Raw genomic sequence first — 24,561 nt, forward strand, 5'->3', positions numbered from 1 at the left:
AAGTGTGTTTCTTGGAGGGAGGAGGAAATCCTCCTGCCCAAACAGTTGCTAAATATGCAAATTTCCTTTGCATCTGATTATATTCGCTAAAAACTTGATCAACCGTAGTGCGCCCTCTAGGCCCATGATGCACAGTGGCGCCGCCGCCATGTTCGTCCTTCTTTTTTGGAGCATGAGGTCCAAGCCAGAGTGTGAAGGAAGGGGAGGGCCATGACTGTTTGGGTACAGGTATTCATTAGCAGACTCTTCCCGCTGCACGCAACCTACCCAGTCCCTAAATATGCAGAGTAGCACCATACCCTGGAGGAGGGTAAGCGACACACTGAAAGTGTATGTGCCTGTGTGGATGATGAGGGTCTACCATAAAGAGGAGGAGACCATTGGATACAGTGTATAGCTAGAGGTAACTCACGAAGTAGGGTTCTCATAGTCTCGGTGAAGAGGCAATAATTAATACGCCAGGAAAGAACTCATTGTAAAACTTAATTAGGTTAGTAAGAGGTAATAGGCAATTGAGTTTGTAGCATTTTGCCATGCAGACAACTTCCGAAGGACACTGCCGAAGGATGTTGGTAAAGTATGCCACCCTAGCGATATGCATCACGATAAGATGGCTGGGAATGAAGTCTGTGATGGTTAGCCATTCGGGATAGGTGAGCCTAATGGCCGAGGAAGCCCGACTAGCCAGAGGTGAAGCGTATCAGGGTAATGGCAGAAGGAGAATCATAGTACATGTATCTCTCAGGTTTGAGTCCTGAACAGAAATTATTATGAGGATTAAGGACCAGACAGCAAGGCTTGTAATTAGGAGAGCAAGAGTACTCTATGACATTAAAGAGAAAGTTGTCTTGTCAGAGAGGTGAGGATGAACAGTAGTTTATGGCGTGGATGAGGACACCGTGGTATTACTACTCAGTGAAACCATGTGTACTGGATACCATCAGCAGACCACAATCCAGGAATGAAGTAGTTACTGGAAGTAGAAAGGCCGACTTCACCAATATGTGAGGTGATGAGGCCTCTACAAAGGACTCCTTGAAGGTTCAGTGTGGAAAGAACTTGGCCAAAAGAACTCCTTGGGGGCATAGCGATTGTGGGGTGGCCCGAAGCAGCTGTGTAGAGGAGACCCAGAGTGTCGCCAATTAAGAGGGTGGGAATTAGAGCATGAAAGCTCAAGCAAAAATCAGTCCAAAGCCCCCGTTAAAAGGAGGTCACTGTAGCCCCTGTTGAGCTTCTGATGATTAGCATGAAAGGCAGGCATGTCAAGTAGAACTATGAAGGTGATCATGGTAACAATAGCTTTCGCACTCCCAAGCACGAGGAAAATAGTTGCCAACCAGAGGACCGATACGGGGCAGGTCTCGCTGATACTGCATAGGAGGGGCATTCCCCAAGAAAAGGTGTGTGGTAAACGTGGATCGGGTTGTACACTCGTACATACGAAGAACCTGTGGGAAAAAAAGACCAGGAGGAAGGGTAATATTGTGGTCAATGAAAACCCATATGATCTTGTCTCTCAACCAGAACAGAGCAGGAAACTAAGCTGGCCTACCAGCTAACTGCGTGGCTGGAATCAGACGGTTGTATGACCACATACTCTGCCCATTTCTGCTGGTAACATTTATCGTAGATGGAGTTAATGGGGAAAACTGTCAAATTGTTGTAAATTTCCATTTGTAAGTCTTGTAAGATGACTAAGATCATCCTGACACAAAGAGAATACTTTCCAATTTTCAGACGGCAAGCTTGAGCAAATTTCACACAGATTTTCTCGGAACACAGGCAACATCGGCAACAGCTGGAGTGAATATCAAAGTCAAAGGGAGATAAAGATCCACCATACAATCTAAATTTAGACTCCCTAAATGTTCTTCTCTTCATTTTTAGGATCTGACATAATGGTAAAGCGGATGTACCTGTATGTATGTATAAGACAAACGTGAAACTCAAATACACATGCGCCAGAAAAAGGGGCGAGTTACCTATGGAATTCTGGTTTGCTCAGTCATGGGGCGTGCAATGAGTGTGGGGTGATGTCATGGTCTGTGTTTTTTCAGCGGAAGTGCTTTCACATACATACTGGAAATGCATTTGTAGGTATTGGGGGCGAGATATTTTCTGTAATAGAAACCAAGTTTAATCTCTTAATTCCTAGGAACTCAAAATATTGGTCTATAGAACTGCTTTGTGACCTACCACTGGACTATAAAAGTAAAGGATCAGCAAACCACAAAGAACCTGACTTTGATGAATAGTTTGTTGGCCACATTTGACACCGAGGCAGACACAACATAAGCTCATTCCTAGGAGTAAATGTACAGACTGGAATTGACAGCCATTATTTACAAGGTCTACTATGTCAGTGAAGCTGTCAAATTCATAGTTCTAAAAATAACATTGTAATATATTTAGACTTATTAAATAAATTTAACATCATTATACAAGTCTGAAATTGTTTGCCTGCTTAAGTTTTCCAAACTTTTAACCCAGGGATATTACACAACCACTTAACAGTGTCTCACTTCCTAGTTTAAGATAATAAAATGAGGTGGCTTGTACACTGGACAGTTTTGCAAAATATAATATAAATGGTCCGCAGTGATCAACAAATGACTTACTCATGATGTCGACAGAGTCCTCAGGAAACTGTATCTGCTCCACAGTGAGCCCATGCTCCTTGAGTTGCTTAGGGATCAGGTGGCGTGTTGCAATATGAAGCTTCTCCTCTTGAGTGTAGCCAGGAACATTAATCATTTCCATTCGATCCTTCAGAGCTGGTGGGATGTCAGCTGTGCTGTTAGCAGTTGCTATGAAGAGAACTTGTGAAAGGTCAAAGGGTACATTCAGATAACTGATGATATCTGGTTTAGGAATAACGTTAACAATTTTGATCAAAGGAGTAAACAGAAAACCAATACTTCAATAAAACACTAAGTTTTAAGTCTGTGGTAGCACCATGTGAAAAATATTTCCTGTGGAGATGACAGGAGGAAAGGGGAAAAATTTTCTAAGAAAAAATTGAAAATAAAAAACATGAGGGAAAAAGTGAAAGAAACGAATTTTAAAAATTATATATGAAATGGGGTGAAAAGCACCACTGTGCTTAAAAAACACACAAAATTGACCTTCTTCTGCTAATATCTGCTTATTTTTCACCACATGAGTGCTTGCCTCCTTCCCCCTGGATATCCCTCTCCCCCCGTTATTCCCCCAATCAAAGAAATCAAAATCATAGTGATGCTCATGGAAATAAATTTCAGTTTTAAACACATCTTTATTTCTCTTTCTTTCTTTTTGGGGATCCATCTCTCTTCTGTTTCTTTTCAAAATTGGGAGAAAGGCAAAAGTAAGAGGGAAGAACTACGTGTACTAAGAGGGGAGAAATACATGTATTCCTTTCTCCTTTCAAAAGGTGAGGGAAACCCCTTAGTCCAACTCTGTTGTTAATGGCTGACAGTGATTTCTTGCCTAAAGCATAATATAAATGTAGGGCCTTGGGTTAAATGGACTTGACAGACTGCATTGTACAGTGTACAACACTCCTCCTTAAAAAGCTATACTTGTGGGTATTTCCTTTGTTCTCGTGTACAAAACTCCCACACAGCACGCAAAAAATTTCAAATCTTTCTAATTTGAACCAAATTTACTTTCCTAGCTGGGTTGAACTTTCGACCGTATGTCCCTTATATAAAACATTTCAATTTGCGACGGATTTTTACCCATCAAAAATTTCCCCTTTTTGAGTTATTTCTAAATATGAGCAGATACAGGAAAACAGTTCACCATACCACAGTTTGGGGGAATAGATAAGTGTTGAATAACAGTTCTTTTGGGGACAAATTTGTTTTATTTAGGCAGTTTTTGTAAGTCCTAAATTTCCAATCAAAAGACACCATCCTCTCAACACAGGGCCAACTAGGGCAATTTTTTACTTGATTTGCATCAATTTGTTCTTGAAGCAGAAAATATCAGATAGTCTCAGCAATACTATAAAATACATTAAATAAATATTCAGCACGGGATATGAACAAATATCTGCGTGTCAAATAAAAGCTGATACACTGAGTTCTTTCACTCCACGAGAACATAATTTGAATATTCCATACTTAACACACTGTTACCATACCTTGTGATTCAAGGCAAGCTTTTGCTTAGTTACATAAGAGATACCTTGCATCATTTTACTGTTTTCAATGGATAAGAAGGGTTAAAAAAACAAGGCCATTCCAGAGGTGGCAGTCGCTATGCAACAGCTTTCTCCGAATCATGAGGTATAGCAACAGTGTATTTAGTCTGGGGAATTCAAATTATGTTGATGTGCAATCAGATACCTCAGTAAACCAGATTTCATTAAAACTTAACTTATTTAAGTTTATTGTTTTGCCTGCAGAAATATTCATAAAACCTATAAAAGGGATGCACAGATCACTTTCATTCTTCAATGTGATGTCAAAAGATAATTTGTTAAGCCTAATTGCTTTTCATCAATGTCCACAAGGAAACTAGAGCTCATCCGTCTGTTTGCCAACAGAGCAGAGGGCTTTTTCGCATTCCTTTGTTAATTTGAACAACCAATTTAGTGCACAAACTTGATGGCATAAATATCTCATCATGACCATTTGGGTCCAAGGTTTCAACCCAACATGCTTTAAAGGGTGCATGTACAATGTAATCTGACTCCTTATCTGGGGATTTCATCATAACATCAGGTAAATTTTCCTGTAGAACACTTCCTATCCTTGTTATTTGCGAAATTTCAAATCAATGGGATATGTACTTCAATAGATATAGAGTTTTAAATAGTGCACCTTCAATGTCATGTGACATGATCATCTGACGACGTCATTATCATCACAATTTTGTCTTAACACTTCCCTTCCCAAGTACCTGCCAAGTTTCAACCAATCCAACATGCACTTCAAGAGATAGAGTACTTTAGGGGGTGCATTTTTAATGCCACCTGACTCGTCTGCTGATGACATTGCCATCACATGAAATTAATCCCTGTTTATAAACCTTCCCTTCCCAATGATCTGCAAGGTTTCAATCCAATCAGACATGTACAATACAAAATACAATACATTATTGTTATTGCAGAAAGAGCACAGATTAGAAATTCTAAACATTTGTCTCTTTTGGCTTTCCACGTAATGCGATCTGCTCTTAGCATCATGTGCTTGGAAATTTGCCAACTCCTGAGTATATTCCGTATGCACTGTGTGCTGCCTATGTTACAGGCAGATATTGCGCATCCACACACAGCGTAGCTAATGCACAGTATGTGAATGGGATTTTCAATTGTGCAATCTATATTGTAAGGGGGTTTTTGTAGTACACCACTTATGTGCTTCATGCAGTTGACTTCAATGTTTTAGCCATCATCTAATGAACAATTCACGTTTCAATCTGTCATGGTTGATTTTTTACCAAATTTTGAAGGAAAAAAGGACTAACTTGCAGCATGATGATGTCATCGGCCCCAAACCTCACACATGTGGTAACTGGGTAAAGATCATCATTTACATCAATTTTCAGGAAATTCGGACAAACTCCTCCACAGACATCTATTCAAAATTCATTTTTAAGAATTTTTCACCTGTTGCTAGAGGGTGCTCAACAATTACGTGACATCATCAGTAGATGATTTGAAAAATACTATACCCCAACACCATTGAAAACAAGTTGATACGTATTACAACTTTTAAACAATAAGCCCACTTCCGGTTTCGACTGGAAGGAAGGGTCACGTGATTTGACCCACACGAGATGAATTGAAGAACAAATTTTACTCTGCCACTTGCTGCAAACAGAATGTTGTGGGAGGCCACGATTGATTATATATGGATATTTAAAAATTTAACGTAATATTTAATTATTCAAAATTTCATAATAAATCACTTGATGACGTCATCATGACATCATTCTTGTAGGACCATAAATGCATACAGGTTGTTCATTGACGTAAGTTTGATGAACATTCAAAGTTGCTAAGGGGCTAAAGTTGTTGGTTGAAAAAACGTGCACAAAACAAATGGGCTTTTGAGCGGAAGAAAAAGAAGAGGAAGAAACTAGAGCTCATCTGTCTGTTGGCCAACATAACAGAGGGCTTTTTCGCATTACTTTGTTAATTTCAACAACCAATCTACAGCACAAACCTGATAATTATTTCATCATGACCATTTAGGTCCAAGGCATACACTACAGGAAATAACTTGTTTTATGTAAAATTCAATTTCACTCATTTGATGTCATCATCAATCAGGTAAAATTTCGTCTAGAACAATTCCTTTCCTTGATATCTGCAAAGTTTGAAATCGATAGGATGTGTACTCCAGGAGAAATAAAGCCTTTAACAGTGCACCTTTAATGTCAAGTGACTCATTTGCTGATGATATTGTCATCACCTAATGTTAATCTACGTTTAGAAACCTTCTCTCCTAACTACCCGCAAGGTTTCAACCAAATCAGACATACACAATACAAAAAAAATACAAAACATGACTGTTATCGCAGAAAAAGCACAGATTACAGATTTTAAACATTTGTCTCTTTTGGCGTTCCATAAAATGCGATCTGCTCTCTGCCTCACATGCTTGGCATTTTGCCAGGTCCTGAGTATATGCCCCACCCACTGTGTGCTGCCTGCCACATGTTACAGGCAGATATTGCGCATCCACACACACAGCAGCCAATGCACAGTATGCAAAGGGGATTTTCGAGTTCACAAATATTGTAAGGGGGTTTTTGTCGTTGGCGTTTCATCTGTGTGAAGAAGTTCACCACTTATGCACTTCTTGCAGATGAATTCAATGTTTTAGCTATAATATAATGAACAATTCACACTTAAATCTGTTACGGTTAATTTTTTTACCAAATTTTGAAGAATAAAAGAACTTTTTATCATAACTTCCGATCTGAGGATGTCATCGGCCCCGAATTTCACACGTGTTGACTTGGGTGAAGATGATCATAAACGTCAATTTTCAGGCTAATTAGACAAACTTCGCCACAGACATCTACTTAACATTCATTTTTCTGAATTTTCAACCTGTCGCTAGAGGGCGCTCAATAATTACATGACGTCATCAGTACATGGTTTGAAGAATACTATACCCCCACCAACTAACACCATTGAAGGCAAGTTGATACCTATTACCCCAGGGAAGGGCCACGTGATTTGACCCAAACGAGATGAATTGAAGAACAAATTTTACCTTGGCACTTGCCACAAATAAAATGTTGCGGGAAGCCACGGTTGAATTAAAATTGATTTTAAAATAATTAACGTAATTCAAATTTTCATAATAAATCACTTGATGAGGACATCATTGTGACGTAATTATTTGAGTATTGTCTTTACTTCAAGGTTTTTCCTTTGTGTAACTTTGACGACATTTGAATATTGGTGAACAACCAAAATGTTGCCTTGAATACGTGTATGAAGTCAAGGGGCTGAAATAAATATTGAAAAACAATAATAAATCACTTGATGACATCAAAAAGACGTCATTGTTCCAAGACCATCATAGTGCATAAGGATCCTTCATTGATACAAGTTTGATGAAGATCCAAAGTTGCAAATGCACTCAAGTCGTGTACAGAATAAACGTGTACAAAACAAATGGCCTTTTGAGCAGAAGAAGAAAAAGGAATAAAAATTAGAGCTTATCTGTCTGTTGCCAACAGAACAGATGGCTTTTTCGCCTTTTGAAATTTGACCAATGAAGCTGTAGCATAAACTTTTTGGCAAAACGATTTGATCATGCCGAGAAAGGTTCAAGTTTGGAACCCAGTCATACATGCACTTCAAGAGACATATTACCTGGGAGAGTGCCCCCTTAGTGTCAAGTGACATGATTATCTGATGACATCATCATCACATAAGGTCAATTTCGTCTATAACACTTCCCTTTCAAAACACCTGCCAAGTTTCAACCAAATGGGACATGTACTTCAGGAGATATAGTACTTTAAGGGATGCACATTTAATATTATGTGATTTATCACTTAATGACGTCTTCATCAGATGAGGTCAACGTTTGCCTGAAGCACTTCCTTTTCAAGATATCTGCCAGGTTTGAACCCAATTGGACATATACTTCAGGAGAAATAGTACTTTAAAGTATACACCTTTAATGTCACATGATTTTTCACTTAATGAGGTCATCTTCACATGAGGTAAATATTCGTCTAAATCAGTTCCTTTTCAAGATATCAACCTAATTGCATATATACTTCAGGAGATATAGCATATTAAATTGTGCCCCTTGAATGTCACGTGAGTTCTCACCTGATGACATCATCATCACATCAGGACAATATTCATGTAAATCACCTCCGTTTTTATATATCTGCAGGGTTTGAATGCAATTGGACATATATTTCAGGAGATTCAGCATTTTAAAAAGTGCCCCTTTAATGTCACGTGACTTATTGTTTGATGACGTCATCACTAAATGAGCTGAATATTTGACTAAAGTACTTCGTTTCTAAGATATAAGCAAGGTTTCAGCCCAGCACTAATACCGACAGACTAATTCCAAGGAAAAAACTTAATACCTATTACGAATTTTTAACAATAAGCCTACTTCCGGTCCCACACTAGATGAATTGAAGGCCCAATGTATACTTTGGCAAAAAAAGGTTGCGGGAAGCCACAGTTGATTTTAAATGGATTTTTAAATTTTAACGGAATATTTAAATATCTACAATTTAATAATAAAATCACTTGATGACGTCATCATGACATAATTATTTTAGTATCATCTCTGCCCCAAGGTTTTCCTTAGTGTAACTTTGATGACAAATGAAGATACCTAAGTAACCAAAATGATGCCTCAAATACGTGTACAAAGTCAATGGGCTGAAGTAAATTTTGAAAAATCAATACTAATTCACATGATGATGTCATCATGACATCATTGTTCAATGCACATCTTTAAACTAAGGTCCTTTAATGATATAAATTTGATGAAGATCCAAAGCTGCAAAAGGACCAAAGTCGATGGTGGAAGAAACGTGCCAAGGAAGAAGAAAAAACACAACAAAAAGAATGCCTTAAAATTGCGAAAAAGCAAAAAAAAAACAAAAACAAAAGTCTTTTTTGCAAAATTGCAAACAAGCCAAAAAAGAGACTGATTAGACTGCCTTTTGCAAAATGAAAAACAGCCAAAAAGGAAGAAAAAGAAAAAAACAGAACAGAATTAATGCTTTTTTGCAAAATTATGAAAAAGCCAAAAAGGTCAAGAAATAACAATGCTGACTAGCATGTACAGCTTAGCAATCGTACATCTGGGTAAATCTGGTGCATCTCGGGCATGGCTCCAGTGTTTACTTAAAATTTTCAATCTGTTAAAACACTTAACCTGTTGTAAATATACTCTTTGAACCATGATCAGCACAACAATGCAAAGTATGAACTTGAAACTGTTTACACAAAGGAATTATGAAAAGGAAAATTTCTTTTTACAATAACCTATGCATAAATCAACTTAAGAGGGTACAACAGATATGTGTCACCTGATTACCCTGCATCAGAAACAAATACAAAAACTCTAGTTTCAAGCCATTTATTCAAGGATACTGGTCTGTGAAGGCATTATTCTGTTCAGGGTCCAAAACCTCTAGCAATGCTGCAGCAGGATCTCCCTGCATACTCCTCCCCTGAAAAGGTTACAAGAGTAAATTAGTGGTAATGACGGGATGTACAATGACCATGCACAAGTGCAGCCACTTAACAGGGACTGTCTGTACATGTCACACAATAAACCCCAAAGGCCTCATATTATTTCACTGAAAGTTGAGTGATTTTCCAAAGTACATTTTATTTGAAGACCATGGTCAAATGAAGGTTTACATCACAGATCAGTTAATGCACATATTTTTATATATGAAATTGCTCAGCAATGATTATATCACAAACACTGGAACAATGCTAAAACAAACACGAAAGGGTCAAAAACAATATATCTGGTATAGCTGCCATTCGTTATAGCAATTTTCAGTCACCAATGCACCTGTTCTGAACCCTGACCCATTTAAATGTAGACGCGCAAGTGGTCTGTCCCACAAATGTTTCAGTATGAGGATTTGGGGCCAACAGTCACACACACAAAAAGAATGTTAATAAAAATAAAAACAATGAAATTTCTGCATTTTATTTTTATGCTCATCTTCTTTCATGTTTCAACTTTCTGGAAGAACTCATTAGAAATGGAATTGCACAATGAATTCAAGTTTTCCCAAAGTCATCGCTTAGAAATTGCACGCAAAATGCCATAAGGTTACACTGGTTTCTGCTGATAATGGCACTTTGATAAATGGGTTGCACAAGGAACCATGCTAAATAGCAGTGGAGGTTCACACTTGTCTAAAGCTGACAACTGTATGTCAGGCTGGCATTTTTTAAAACAATCATATAAATCAAAGATAAACAAAGGCAAGGGTCTGTCTATTTAATTTTTGTTTTGGTGATTTTTTGGGTCAAATATCCTGCCTATGATACAAAGTTTTCCACTCCAGAGTCATCAGTGTTGTATACACATGCTTGGCAGCTGGTCTAAATGGCTGCCTGAGTACCAATGCATATGCAATGTAGGCTACTCACAAATAGTACAGACAGCATCATGTGCTGGCCATTGCTTCATCGTGAGCACCATTTTCCTCAACTTTCAAGTTATTATCATCAGTCCTAAATATGTTCCTTTTACTCCAAAGCAAATTTTCAACATTCGGAAACAGTACAGAGAAAATTTGGAAGCCAGATTTTTTTTTTGATATACCTACATGTTTGGTAAGGCAGTGTTTGTTACAGAGAGATGGTGCACTGTGCAAATGCAACGGTCACAAAGTGCCATTCCAAGTCCATTCCAGTTCATCACAGATCCCTGTAAGTCCATCACAAGTCAGCCTTAAGCCAATTCAAAAGCTATTCAAATGAACTGTAATAAAAGCATTCTTTTGTCATTGTTCACCATGTTACTTATGACTTGCCTTGTAAAGGGACTTGTAACTGGACTTGTGAAGGGACTTGTGAAAAGACTTGAGATGGACTCGAACACATCAATGGTGCATGGTATAAATGATGTACATGTATACTCCACATTTCAACAGTTGTACAAAATAACATACTTTTCACATGAAAAGTACAGTATGCAGTGTGGCGAAATGGAGATCAACTGCTGCAACAATACCTTGACTGAACCAAAATTCAAGTTCTAAAAGGCATTCAAGCTTTATTTTTCGACAAGATCAATCCTACTATCCTAAAAAGAAATGAAATTTTTGGCCTGTAGATCTTCATCCAACAGTTGTGGAATGCATTCTATAAGTTCTTGAGTATAAGTAACATACTGTAGTTACCAGTTTGTCAATCTCATCTAGAAGGAAGACAGGGTTATTGGTTCCAACAAGCTTCAATCCGTGAATAATACGTCCCGGCATGGCACCAATGTAGGTACGACGATGACCTCGAATGTCAGACTGGTCACAACATCCTCCAAGAGATATCCTTCAAAACCATCAGTTACAACCAATTATAAAGCTATTTGGTTTTTCTTTTAATACTCTCTATGATTTTTTAAATCACAAAACAAATTGCTACATAAAATTTTAGGAACAATTAAATGACATCAAAACTTTCCACATAGCAACTATCAAATGAAAATATAATGCTGAAGGCTATGAAAGCCTTTAAAATCAGGGCTACCTGTGAAAAGTACGTCCCAATGTGTGAGAAATAGAGCGACCGACGCTAGTTTTGCCAACTCCAGGTGGACCAACGAAGCACAAAATTGGACCTTTTAAACTATTCTTCAGTTGTCGAACAGCCAGGTATTCAACTACACGTTTCTTTAGTTTGTCCAGTCCATAATGATCAACATCCAAATCCCGCCTGAAGAGGAAACAGACAATAATCTCTGATCATGATGAAACAAGAGCAGAGCTCTGAAAGCATGTATTAGGGACTTACTACGTACAGTCGTGCCCAAAAGTTTACTTACACCCTAGGCGTCATCCCCAAATTGACTACCTGTTCAAAGACGCAGACATTCTGCAGATTCTGCATGAGCACGCTCACCTGTGCCAAACAAAAGAGCCCTTGACAACCCGGCCAGTCCATGTACAGTACACAATATGTAAGGTTCATGTTAATTAGCAATTCATGAATACAGCCGAGATTCCACAGATTATCCGCCAGCCACGTTACAGGAGTATCAGTAATTTGAATACGAATGAAGAGTTGCGGATGCCCACCATCTGGCAGTAGCTTTTAACACCGCAAGTGAAGTGTTAACCCCTTGACGACGGGAATTTTTTTCTGAAAGCCGACTCCGAGAATTCCAGCCTCGCTTGCCAACGAAGGCCACCCTGCCAAACCGCAAATTCTCGGTTTGTGGCCCTGCGTGCTCTGCACACTTTGAATTACACAGTGAAAAGGCTCATTGTTCGGTGGCATGTGGCTCTACTCACGCTTCCACATTCCCGTTGCCTCTTTTCAAAGTGGGGACTATTGTAAAGCTGGTGATTATGATGCAAATTCGGTCTTTTCATTTCTGGGCTACACACAAAGGCCAATCACCATATATAAAAGAGCCAGGGTCTGCCTTCTTTCACCGTGTTTGCTCGAGCGTGGGCCGAGAATAATAGCTGAAAAGCGGGCTGAGGATCTCAATTTTTACGGTGGCTTTTACTGTCATCCATCACGAAGGGGTTAAAGAAATCACTATTTGAGATAAGATCCCGATTGCAACAAGTGCAATGATAAAGGTGTTTCACTGACTGACTAACACAAAAAAAGCAGCCGTTTTGTCTACATAGGGGCCTGCTTGTCAGTGTTGTTGGAACTCAGATGGATGGACAATTTAATCCTGATGGCCTCTTCTATGACCGATGTTGTGTAACAAAGCCATATCAACCAGGATGTATAGACTGATTACCACATTGCCATCGCGTGCTCTTCTGCATGGGCGTGGCGCAATGGGAACCAGTACAGCATTCCTGTAATGCATTGAATTTTGCATGTTTTTACCACAGCAACAGCAACACAAGAATGGAATTTGTGAAAATAAGTTTTTCAAAAGTCACAAATTTATGTACTAAAACATATATAACGAGGCATTTTAAAGTGAACAAGATTGTTCAGGGTTTTTTGTGAAGACAAAAAAGGCAACTGGATGTATTATTTTTACTTTTTTTTTTTTTTTACTAAACTTGCTGATATATCAGTAAAAAAAACAGAAATTTTTTTCGTTATTTCCATAGCCGACTACCATGATTACATGTACAGCTGGATCGTGCAGGACGACATTAGGGGAATATCATTGACTTTTAATCAATAGGGCTTGTTGGCAGGGGCATTAAAATAAAAATAAACTGGACATAGGTACCACCTTTATTTTCATTTAATATAGGCAGGAATGCAGGAATCTCTCTTCCTGAAACTGTGGTGTCTCTGACAAGAGCTGTTGGGTTTTATGCTTGGATGATGTGCTGCACATGTCGTGGGACTGTTTGTGTTTACTTCTCGTGGACATGCTCTCATGGGGAAACATCCTTCCGTGATATTTCCCAAATCAAATTCCAAAATGAAGGACAATTTTCTTTCTGTGCCACTTTACAAGTGTACACGTTCTTCCAGACATGCATAACGCATGTGAGTACATAAACATGTACAATGGTCAGAGCACGTTGAGGAATCGGAGAACTTGCTGCGAATGTGTACCAAATACATTAATACAACTAATGAATCTCCTCCATCCACACGCGACTTCGATTTCAAGAATTCGAAAAATTTCAGAACTGTTTCCCTAAAGTTCATTTGGGAGTTCAAATTCCACAGAACGTTACTGTCGCAGGTGTGACAAACCGTGTTTTGTCGACAGTTGTGTTTGGACTACGCTTGATTCAACAAAACAATCATGGGAATGGAAGGATATATGAAAACAGGACAAACAGCATGTTCAAATGGGAGTTTCCTACTTTACAGCACTTACAAGATAACATTAGATTTGGAGCGAATTGTGTTTGGGTTATTTTTGACAAAACAGATTCAACTATATGTACCAAACTATTGTATTTGATATATTCAGAGAACCTTGGTCTCAAGTCGGCATTCTTTCCACGGACGGTGCCCATGGTCACTTGGCAAAAGGGGCAATTTTCTGTCTGTCTTTTTTCAAACAGATATCGGCATTTTGTTATTTGAGATTTGCAAACAACTCACAGATCTGGTAAAATTTTGTATATACAACATATATACATGTATAGTCCAATTTGCTCAAATGAAAGACAATTTTAGTTGGCCACCAAGTGCGCCAATCCAGAAAGCACTGCTTAGCCCAACAAAATCCTTTTTTTTCCACCAGGGTTACCTTCAATCAGCAAAAGTTCGAGTAAGATCAGCATCAAAGCAAAGTTAGTTTTGAACAGCCACTTTTAACGTCATACACCAAATATGGACTGTAGGGGCGTGGCTACAGGAGATTGGCATACAAAATGTCTGTCTGCATAAACATAATCACAATTGGATGAAGTGAGAATTTAGTATTATTTGCAGCAGACGTGCTGTACCTTGCATGTGCTTGGTTGGTTGTTATTGAATTCTCACCACGTGCATTTTATAACCATTGTGTAAAGCAGGGCAATCGTTTTACATTTACGTTTATGTTGTACTGTACATGTGTTCATGTGAATGTGGGTGCATTCCAAAACATTCTCTTTTTTCTTTTGAAGCCATCCAGCAACCAACTTGGAAGTATGCTTAGGGTCATTGTCATATTGGAAGGTCCATCAACATCCAAGGTTCAGCTTCCGTTCGGACTGCTTGATGTTCCCTTGGAGAACTTCCAGGTAGTGCTCATTTTTCATGATGCCATCTATCTGATGCACTGTTCCTGGGCTACTAGCAGTGAAACATCTCCAAAGCATCATACTGCCACCACCATGCTTCACTGTGGGTAGGGTGATCTTCAAATTAAAGGCCTCTTTCTTCTCCCGCCAAACATACTATTGGTCACTGTGGCCAAACAGTTCCATCTTGGTTTCATCAGACTAAAGGATACTCCTCCAGAAGCTGCCATGTTTGTCTGTATGGTCTCTTGTGTACTTCATCCTGGCTTGGTAGTGGCATTTTTAAAAAGCAGCTTCCTTCTCACTCTACAGCCTCCAAGACCATTTTGATGAAGAACTCTCTGGACATTGGACAGTGACACCTTAGTCCCTGAAACCTCCAATTCTTCGTACAGGTGTTTCTTGGTCATCTTGGGGTTGGTCCTCACCTTTCTGATCAGGGCTCTCTCATCTCTCAGTGTTAACTTGGACTTCCATCCTGATCTTCGGGGAGTCTTTGTGGTTCCTACATGTAGGTCCTTGTACTTCTTTACAATGGTCTGAACTGATGATAATGGTACTCCTCGTTGCCTGGATATGGCCCCCACTGATGTCCCAGACTTTTGCAATTTCTCAGGTCTTCGAAGTACTCCTTGCCTTCCCAATGGTGGTTCAAGTCCAAGAAGAGCTCGACTAGAAAACCCAAGCCCGTTTACAGAGCGGTGGAAGAATTACATGACATATTACATAACCATTCAAAACAATAGGAGTGAAAGACAAAAATACAAGAAACAGGGGGCCATTTGAGGACATTCTAGACCTTTGTAAAGCCAATCTTGCAGCAAGTCACTTTGATGTTTGTGAACTTTTGCCCCTCTAATTTCATCACATCAAATGCAAATGGTATACACCGTAAGCTCATCCAAATTGAAATATTTGCAGAATTCTTTTGTTGAAATGAAGAATGGTTGTATCTGATAGGAATGAAAGGAATGACGATTATTGTCAATTGCAGGGGTATAAACGGAAAATAGCTGTGTTCTGCTAAGGTGTATGTAAACTTTGGGCATGATTGTACCTTCAACATGTAGGTAACAAAAGAAAACTGGAGTAAACCAACCAAGACTTTAAGAGATGGATGTTTCCAGTAAAACTAAGAAAGTAAGGAATTCCAACAATAAAAACATAATTAAATGAAACTGTTATAAAAATTTTAACAACAGTTACTGTAAATATGTTTTCCAGAAGGTTGTTAGCCCCTAAGTTCCCTTGTACTGAATGTTAATGAAAATGGACTGCCACCTACTACATGTACATGCTTGGCACCAACCTGGCTTGTTTGATGTCCAGGGTATCAGTAGATTGCTTGGACCAAGGCAGTTCTACCATAAGCTCTAGGTAGTTGCGGATAAGACCATATTCGGGCATGGCTGTTGGAGTCTTCTTCAGACGTTTTAGCTCCTTCTGGCATGCTTTGTGGGCATGAGGTGGCATGCTGGCCTTTCTAAAAGCCAAACATTAAAAAAAAAGAAGTAAACCCTTTTGAAAAAGAAGTAAACCCTTTTGAGCATAAAGATGAATAAGCAGCTGTGAGTACATATACCGTATTCTTCTTTTTCTGTAAGAACATTGGTAAGAGAACAAAACAATGATGGCCGAGAAGTCATGGTCACAAAAACTACCAAACATTGACCTCAATGTGCATAAATGCTTTGGTAACTTGATACAGGCAAGAAACTTGGACTTCGCCAAAAACTGAGGAAATTCCAATCTTGACAAGACTTTGTATGGTGTTTTTTCAGTTATCAATGGCATTAATGTGAAATTTTAAAAAAAACGAGGAAATCGGATGATCCAAGAAAAAGTTGCATGCCTGTGAAGACTGGTCATGAAGCATTTACTGCTCAATGAGAGAGTTCATTGCCAAAAACTGATTGGAGAAGATGAGTAACACTGGCTTCATGACAAACTGCCTCTAGTGGTTCAAATGTGATGGTTTGTTTTCATATTAGTAAGGGGATCGCAGCACAATTTGTTGTTCCTGCCTGTCATAGTGATACTAATAACGTAAGTGATGCGTATTTAATGTTTTATTTCAACTACCAAGCTGTTTGTGAGTCTGCATGTGGTTTTTCATTTTTTCAATGGACCACAATAGTACACCCTCACAGAAAGGTTTACAAATGCCTCTGTCAAAGAAGAACTTTCAGCAGGCTCTACTGAGCAGTCACTACAGACACCTCCACAATTTTCACACAGAACGCTAAATACATACTCTACAGAAATACCAGTACCATTAATATTTCATAACAGAATTAGAAAAAGAATTAAATATGCAGTGTAATAAACAATCATCGGTCCCAATTCCGAATTACGAACTGACTTGATCTTTTGGTCCAAGTCGGTGATTTCGTCCAATTCATTCTCTTCTTCTATATCTGCAATGTTCACTTTCTTCAATGCATTCTTTAATCCCAGAGTCTTCTGCCTGTCTCGTAGGGTATATGGTCCAGAGCTTGCACGGGTACGTTGCAAAAGCTTCAGTCCCTCTATCTGCCTTGTAAGGAGTGGAAGAGTTTTCTTGATGCGTTCTTCAAGGTCTACAGCATCCAGAACCTTATCAAATACAAAAGAAATCCACATCCAAGCAGTCACAAACAAGTGTAAACAAACCACAAATTTTTTTCACACATCATTATTCCCCACTAAAGTGCTTTCATCCTGGGAACCAGTGTACACATTATACACTACCACTGTGATAGGACAAGTCACAGTGCCCAGCCTGTGACAAAAAGACTGTCTGATAACTACCGCTGACCACCAACTGTGGCCTGTGCACATCTTTTATTTCTGTTATTGTTTGTTTACATGCTGGGCACATGGCCTATGGTTCTTGGAATTTTTTCTCCTGAACTCAAGTTATATCTGTAGTTTTTACATCACTGTGGTATGCTTTCTAAGTCATCACATATCATGTTCCAACTTACCCCATATTCCAACTGGAACACATTACATGGTCATGTTCAAAGTTGATTATTTAACATTTACCCCCTACGATGTATGTAAAATTGTTATGAATAGGAGGTCTGAGGACTGTCAGGGTTAAGTAATTATCATCAAGTCTAAGATTTTTATAAGCTGCAAAGTGTAATACACATGTACATGCAGAAACTGATAGCTATGACATTTTTATGACAATTGTTCCAACAAACCCTCATTTGCCTTATATTTATCTGATTTTTCTACACATCACCACCATTTACTTTGCAAAATAAAGTAAACTATGTAGATGTAATGAGGGAGCCCATGCTACACAAGATTATGGTCACCACAAGTATTTCACAATGAACGTTCTGCCTTTAACAAAGTCACTATTGTAACAGAAAGTGTGGAGAGTGAGAACCAGTCTTTCTAATTTTATGAATGAAATGCAACTGATTTCATGAAACGTAGCATAACTTTGAACCATGCACACATATAAGCCTTGTGCTACAAATTTATTCCATAGCTGCCCAATATATTTACGTTGGATTTCATGAAAAGTTGCGTAGCTGCGCCACATTTTAATATTATCACATTTTTGGACGAGGACAAACCGGCTATTCCTTTCCAATATAACAACAGTCATCAAACAGTCGTTGAATCACATCCGCCCACCATTTTGAAAATTTTTTTACTCTTCTTTGAGGGAACCATACAAAAAATGTTACACACTAAGCAAGTTTTCATTACCTTCTACAACAAAGTTGTACGTTTCTCATACAAACCTTAAGGTAAGCAATGATGAGGCTTAACCAAACACAGAAGCTACACAAATCATTCATTTTTGCTTTGTTTGGCGCAACTTATGCCACCTAAATAGACTGCGCAAGTAACTCCATGACTTGCTGCGTAAGTCGCGCCCTTATGCAGTGGGTAAGTTTTGTAAAATCAGTTTTTTTAATTTGTTGCGCAACTTACACAATAAAATGTTGTGCAAGTGGCACTCTGCACTGCGTAAAGTTTCATGAAATCTGCTGCTGTACATGTAAGTAGTGAGTGCACAAACGCACGTTTGTGATTGGTTATTCAGGCTCATAGGCATACGTATACAGTGTGAGTGTCAATGTAGGAGGAAGTCACATGACTGTCCGGGAAGTCGAGCTCTAGACAGTGTTTAGGGAAGTAAAGTATATTGGTTGTGCTGTGTTCAGCGTAGTGCTTACCAAGGCGGTGTGTATGAGCCACGACCGTACTTAAGTTACACTGTGTAATGCTAATGTGCTAGCCTTACAAAGGTGCATGTATGTTCTGTACAGTCTCACACTAGCTTGCATGGTTGGACCCTAATCGGGCACTGGTTGGTACTGACTGTTCACTGCTTATTGCCATGAGCATTGCTGATACAGAAGCCCCTAGTTTATATTGTGGTACATTTGGGGGGAATTCCTTTTTTAACTAGTGGTTTAACTAGCTAGGTTGAACCTCCTGATAACTCAGGGTTTGACATCATGCATAAATACAATACACTTATGAATATTCAGGTCAAATTCAGCTCAGATTTTCCCTGGTTGTTTGCAACAAAAGAGCGAGGTGGAAGGGGGAAAGCATCTCAAACAAAAGGCTGCCTTTGTGGTATAATTAGAGAATTAAAAGATCAGAGGTATCGCTTGTGAGTGATGATTAACACTACCTTTGGGGACTTGGGCTTGTACAGTTAGGTTTTGGAATTCTTATGATATCTGTGGATAGTTTTATAACATTAGATATCTCCTGCTTTTATTGATTCATTTCATTTATTGAACAGTTGAAATCGGTTAAAGGACAACTTAGATTAACTTGTTTGGTACAGAGTTTCAGACCAAATGACCTACAGTATTGTGTGCAATCCTGGTCTGACATGTGTGCAAACAAAGCTTTGGGGCTTTGAATGAAAATGGTAAAGTCTACTGACATGGGATTAAAAGATCTGTGAAGAGACGTTGGTATTGCCCCAAAGGCTTTGGAAAGTGCATGATGCAAAATTGCCTACTAATACCATACACATACATTTGCGTAGTGTCCCCTAAGAAATATCACTCATTACTATTCAGTTTCCTCTGTCCTTGTTTTTAGCTTTTGTTTCCTTCGTTCTCCTGGATCAACAGAACTGACGAGTTGACAAAAAGCATCGGAAAGACGTTTCATTGTTTAACAATGTGTGCCATGAATATGTATTGAATAAAAACATCAAAGTTGAATAAAAGGTTCCTGTGTGTTTTTCGTAATTTTCAGAATATGGGCCGTACAGAGTAACGCTGCACCAATCAAAACTTTGCATGTTAAAATTTAAAGTAAGCGTATCTGCTCCAGAGTATAAACCACACTGTGGTGTTTACATGTCTAAGTCATCGGCACATGCTGCACTTCTGAAGCACCCGTTTATGTAGTGTACGTGGCACCTTCACGTGACACATTTGAAGAGTTTTGCACTTTACAAAACATTTGGAAAATGGGGCCAAAATAAAATGTCATCAGAACTCCACAGTGGTTATATGACTTTCGTTATGAATCAGAATATTTGGACTTTTGTAAATTTCCCCTTTTGTGAAATTGGAGGGAAAAAATCTTCAAAAAATACACTAAAGTTAGTGGCAAAAAATTGAAGTGCCCAACGTTTGGGTCTGCACCACTTTGGGGTACGACATCTTCCAGTGTTATTACTAGCAGCGCGTGACCGAGTGTTTACATTAAACCTAAACTTTCTCAAGCACTCAAAATTACCAATTTGACCGGCTGGATGAGTGTTCTTGCTGGATGAGCCATGCAGCAGTTCATTTTGGCTAGCCAATGCGGCCAGCAGCTTGGACTCTGCTGCGAATCGCTGAGACAGGGCACAGTGGGGCATTTAGATTTCATTCTTCAACTGTTGCTATATACCCAACCAGAGTATGAGCGGCAGGGACGTTTATCAGTGTAAAAATCAACGTGTATTAGCTGCAGCATATATTTTATGTACATGGGCAAGGAAAGAAAAAGAAGTAATAGTTGATATATTATATGACGTAAGGGGCGCTGTTGATCAGCTGCCAGTCTTTTTATCTGCTCTCGTAATTTTAGATTTTAAATCACCAATAATCTTCGTCTTTGTGCACCATCTATCCTTTTATTTTGTGGATATCTACCTATCTGGCTTTCCCTTGTGCAAAAATGGGTATTTATGTTGTTTTTGTCATCCATTGTAACCTTCAAGGTTACAATGGATTTCACTTTTCAAAGTACGCCTCTGTTAGATGGGAGAGGCATGGACATTTGTGCACAAGCATTCCTGGCCACGAACCACTAATCGATATCACTATATTTATGGACATTTTGACTAATCCTGGGACGGAAACTTAACATGGATTCTGTGAAATCAGATTTGGAAGCTAGTCCGTTATGCGCTGGACTTCACCATGATGATGTGCCAGATCCTCTAACAAATGAAGAGCTTGATACACTTGTAAGTGATCACAACCAGACACTTTCCTGTTTGATTGATCAACATGCACCTTTGAGGATGAAAGTAGTACGCAATCGCCCTACTGCACCACGGTACAATGCTGAGATAGATGGGCCAAGCGATTGCCGCGTAGAGCAGAACAAACGTGTAGGAAAACTAACTTGGAGAGTGACTCATTGGTGTTTAAGGCCTGAAGAAACCACGTCTGCTACCTCATCAACACTACCCGCAGACTGTTCTATGCTAAATTCATGGAGGAGAATGGGTCAAACCAGGGATCTTTTTTCAGAGCTTCAAAGACGCTTCTGGACAAGGACAAGGAGTTGTTCTCAGGTTACAACGACAAGTCAGCTCTTGCAGAGGAGATTGGTGACTTCTTCGTGCGGAAAATTTCCAAGATCCGGGACCTCATTGAAGCCACAGATGTCAATCACAAGGACTATGAGTTGGTGCTAGATGATCGAGTTTTGGAAAATGATCAGACATTAGAAAGTTTTAATCCTTTAACTGAGAGTGATGTTTTATCACTTATTAAGAGATCAACCAAGAAATTATGCATCTTAGATCCAATGCCGACATCTGTTGTTAATTGATTGGATGTTCTTATTCCTGTCATTACAAGAATTGTTAATTTTTCTATCATGTCAGGATATTTTCCTGATAATTGGAAGCAATTATGTCTCAACAAAACTTCTTGTGATTCCTCAATCTCAGATAATGAAGTAAGCTGCCGGGTTGTACGATTGAAGGGCGGGATAGAAATCAACATGGGGGAGGTGTAGCCATGTATATTCGTAATGACACGTTTTACACTCGCTGTTCAGATTTAGAAGTTGACGACATCAAATGCCTCTGGGTTGAAATCAAGCACAAATACAAACATCCAATGCCTGTGTGCTCCATTTATAGGCCTCCCGCCACTCCAGCCCAATTCTTTGACAAGCTAAGCAGTTTGCCTGAAAAGGCGTCATGAGATATTTATTTTGAACGCCACAGTGTTATGCTTAACAAATTACTTAAAAGAGCAATAAGGCTAATTCTGGGCTGTCCGTTTACTACCTTGTCTGCTGATTTGTTCTCATTTCTAAAGTAGCCGCCTTTCTGTAAAAGAGTACATTATAAGAAAGGAATATTTGTTTTTAAATGTTCTGCCCAATTACATAACTAACCTCTTTTCTTTTGGGGGGGGTACCGAGTCACAAGACAGAATACAAATGCCACTTTAAAACTTCCCACTACAAAGATGGAACACTATTCACACACCCTCTCAGTCATCTGAGTATAAATCTGGAATTGCCTCCCTGCTCAACTCAGAGCCCAACGCTCATTTCATGCTTTCAAGACAGATCTTTTTAAATATCTACAACAAGAAGAAACTTAAATTTTTTTCCCATTTAAATTAAGTACGTGTGTTTTCAGTTCCTTTTTCTTTAGTACCTTAGATTAAAATGTTCCCCTGATTAGGTTTTGTTTATTTTTCCTTGGTACATTTCTTATACTTGTATTAATTTTAATATAATTGTTTCGAGTATTTTATGTTTTGACCTTAACTTGTTTTCGTGGTTCGCTTTTTTATAATTAATTTTGATTTTTAAATTTTTTTCGGTTTTAAGTTTTTAAGTATTTATATAAGAATAATTTTAACCGCTTTTATGTTCAGATTTTAAATAATTCAAATCCCGTCCTGTGTTTACCCTTTTTAAATCTTAGTTTTATATTTGCAGGGCTCCAATGGAAATCAGCTTCAGCTGCTTGGATTTACCCTGGGTAAATAAAAGAATAATAATAATAAAAAGGAAGCTCTTGTCCACCCTATTTGTAAGAATTCTAGAATGGAATCTGATTTTAAGAATCTGCGTCCTGTTAGTAATTTACAATTTGTGTCTGAAGTCACTAAAAGGGCAGTGCTTGAGCAAATACATACTCATTTGTCATCTCATGATTTATATCCTACTTTGCAATCTGCTTATCGGCGTCATCATAGTACTGAGACTGTTTTACTCCATATGAAGTCATATTCTAATGAACATGAATCGACAACATGTCACTTTGCTTGTTCTTCTTGATCTCAGTGCTGCATTTGATACAGTAGATCATGATATTCCTAAACACCGTTTTGAGCTGAATATGGGTCTCGGGGGAGATGTTTTGAATTGACTTTTTTAATATTCGGATAATTGCTCACAGAGGGTCATTTTAAATGGTGAAATGTCAAGTATTTTTAAACTTTCTTGTGGATTTCCACAGGGATCTTGCCTAGGACCTCTTTTGTTTGTTATGTACGCAAGTAAACTGTTTGATGTCATAAATAATAACCTTCCTTTTGCTCATGCATATGCAGTTGACGCTGAGCTGTATCTTTCTTTTAAACCAGGCGACACGTTCAGTGAAAATGACGCCCTGAACCCAATTGAGCATTGTATATGTGCTGTGAGGGCTTGGTTGGTTTCAGAGAAATTAACACTTAATGAAGAAAAAACAGACTTTACGGTAATTGGAACTCATCAGCTACTCGAGAAGGTGCACTTTAACACATGTAGGCTTTCGGTTGGTGAAGCCTCAGTTGCTCCTGTTTCAGTTGATAAAAATCTTGGTGTTTGGTTTGATCCCAACTTGACCTTTTTACCTCATATTTCTCATGTTTGTAAAGCTTCTTTTTATTACATTTTTAATACTCAGAGAATTTGGAAATATCTTAGTCATAACAGCACTCATACATTAGTACATGCTCTTGTAATGGGGCACATTGACTACAGTAACAGTCTTTATTATGGTTAACCTGATAATTACATTTCTATGTTACAATGAGGGCAAAACGCTGCTGCTAGGCTTATTAATGGTATTCCACGTTTTAGCCACATCAGTCCCGTTCTTTGTGATTTACATTGGTAAACGGTCAGATCAAGAATCGATTTTAAAATTCTGATACTGTCTTTCAAAGCCATTCATGGCCTTGCTCCGGTATATATTTGCTATCTAATTAAGATAAAGAAAAGGTGCGACTATGCCTTGAGATCTAACGAGTTACTTTTGATTTCACCACGTGCAACTAAAAAGAGATGGCGACAGATAATTCACTGCAACAGCCCCTGCACTGTGGAACCAATTGCCCAATGGTATAAGAGCTGAACAAGATTGTAATCATTTAAATCTTTAGTTAAAACATTTTTATTTACGAAAGCATATTCATGATCTCTTAATTTTAGTTTGAATTTTATTGATCTTATCTGTAATTTTTCTATAATTAATTTTGTAAAGCGCATTTGATCTTA

At 38.5% G+C, this 24,561-nt stretch overlaps 1 protein-coding gene across 1 annotated transcript in view; it reads right to left on the reverse strand.

Annotated features, from left to right (window-relative positions):
- The window catches only part of lonp2 (lon peptidase 2, peroxisomal), a 91,384-nt gene that overhangs the window by 25,000 nt on the left and 41,823 nt on the right, over window positions 1-24,561 (reverse strand). Inside the window, exons 6-11 of the mRNA XM_087137669.1 lie at window positions 17,213-17,445; window positions 16,160-16,333; window positions 11,708-11,893; window positions 11,362-11,509; window positions 9,584-9,663; window positions 2,619-2,851 (exon numbers count right to left, since the gene is read on the reverse strand). Coding sequence (XP_086993795.1) covers window positions 2,619-2,851; window positions 9,584-9,663; window positions 11,362-11,509; window positions 11,708-11,893; window positions 16,160-16,333; window positions 17,213-17,445 — 1,054 coding nt within the window. The remainder of the gene's footprint in view (window positions 1-2,618; window positions 2,852-9,583; window positions 9,664-11,361; window positions 11,510-11,707; window positions 11,894-16,159; window positions 16,334-17,212; window positions 17,446-24,561) is intronic.

The sequence above is a fragment of the Acanthaster planci genome, linkage group LG06 (genome assembly GCF_054643075.1).
Source record: "Acanthaster planci isolate LZ-2023a linkage group LG06, COTS_SCS, whole genome shotgun sequence".
In the NCBI taxonomy this organism is placed as follows: Eukaryota; Metazoa; Echinodermata; class Asteroidea; order Valvatida; family Acanthasteridae; genus Acanthaster; species Acanthaster planci.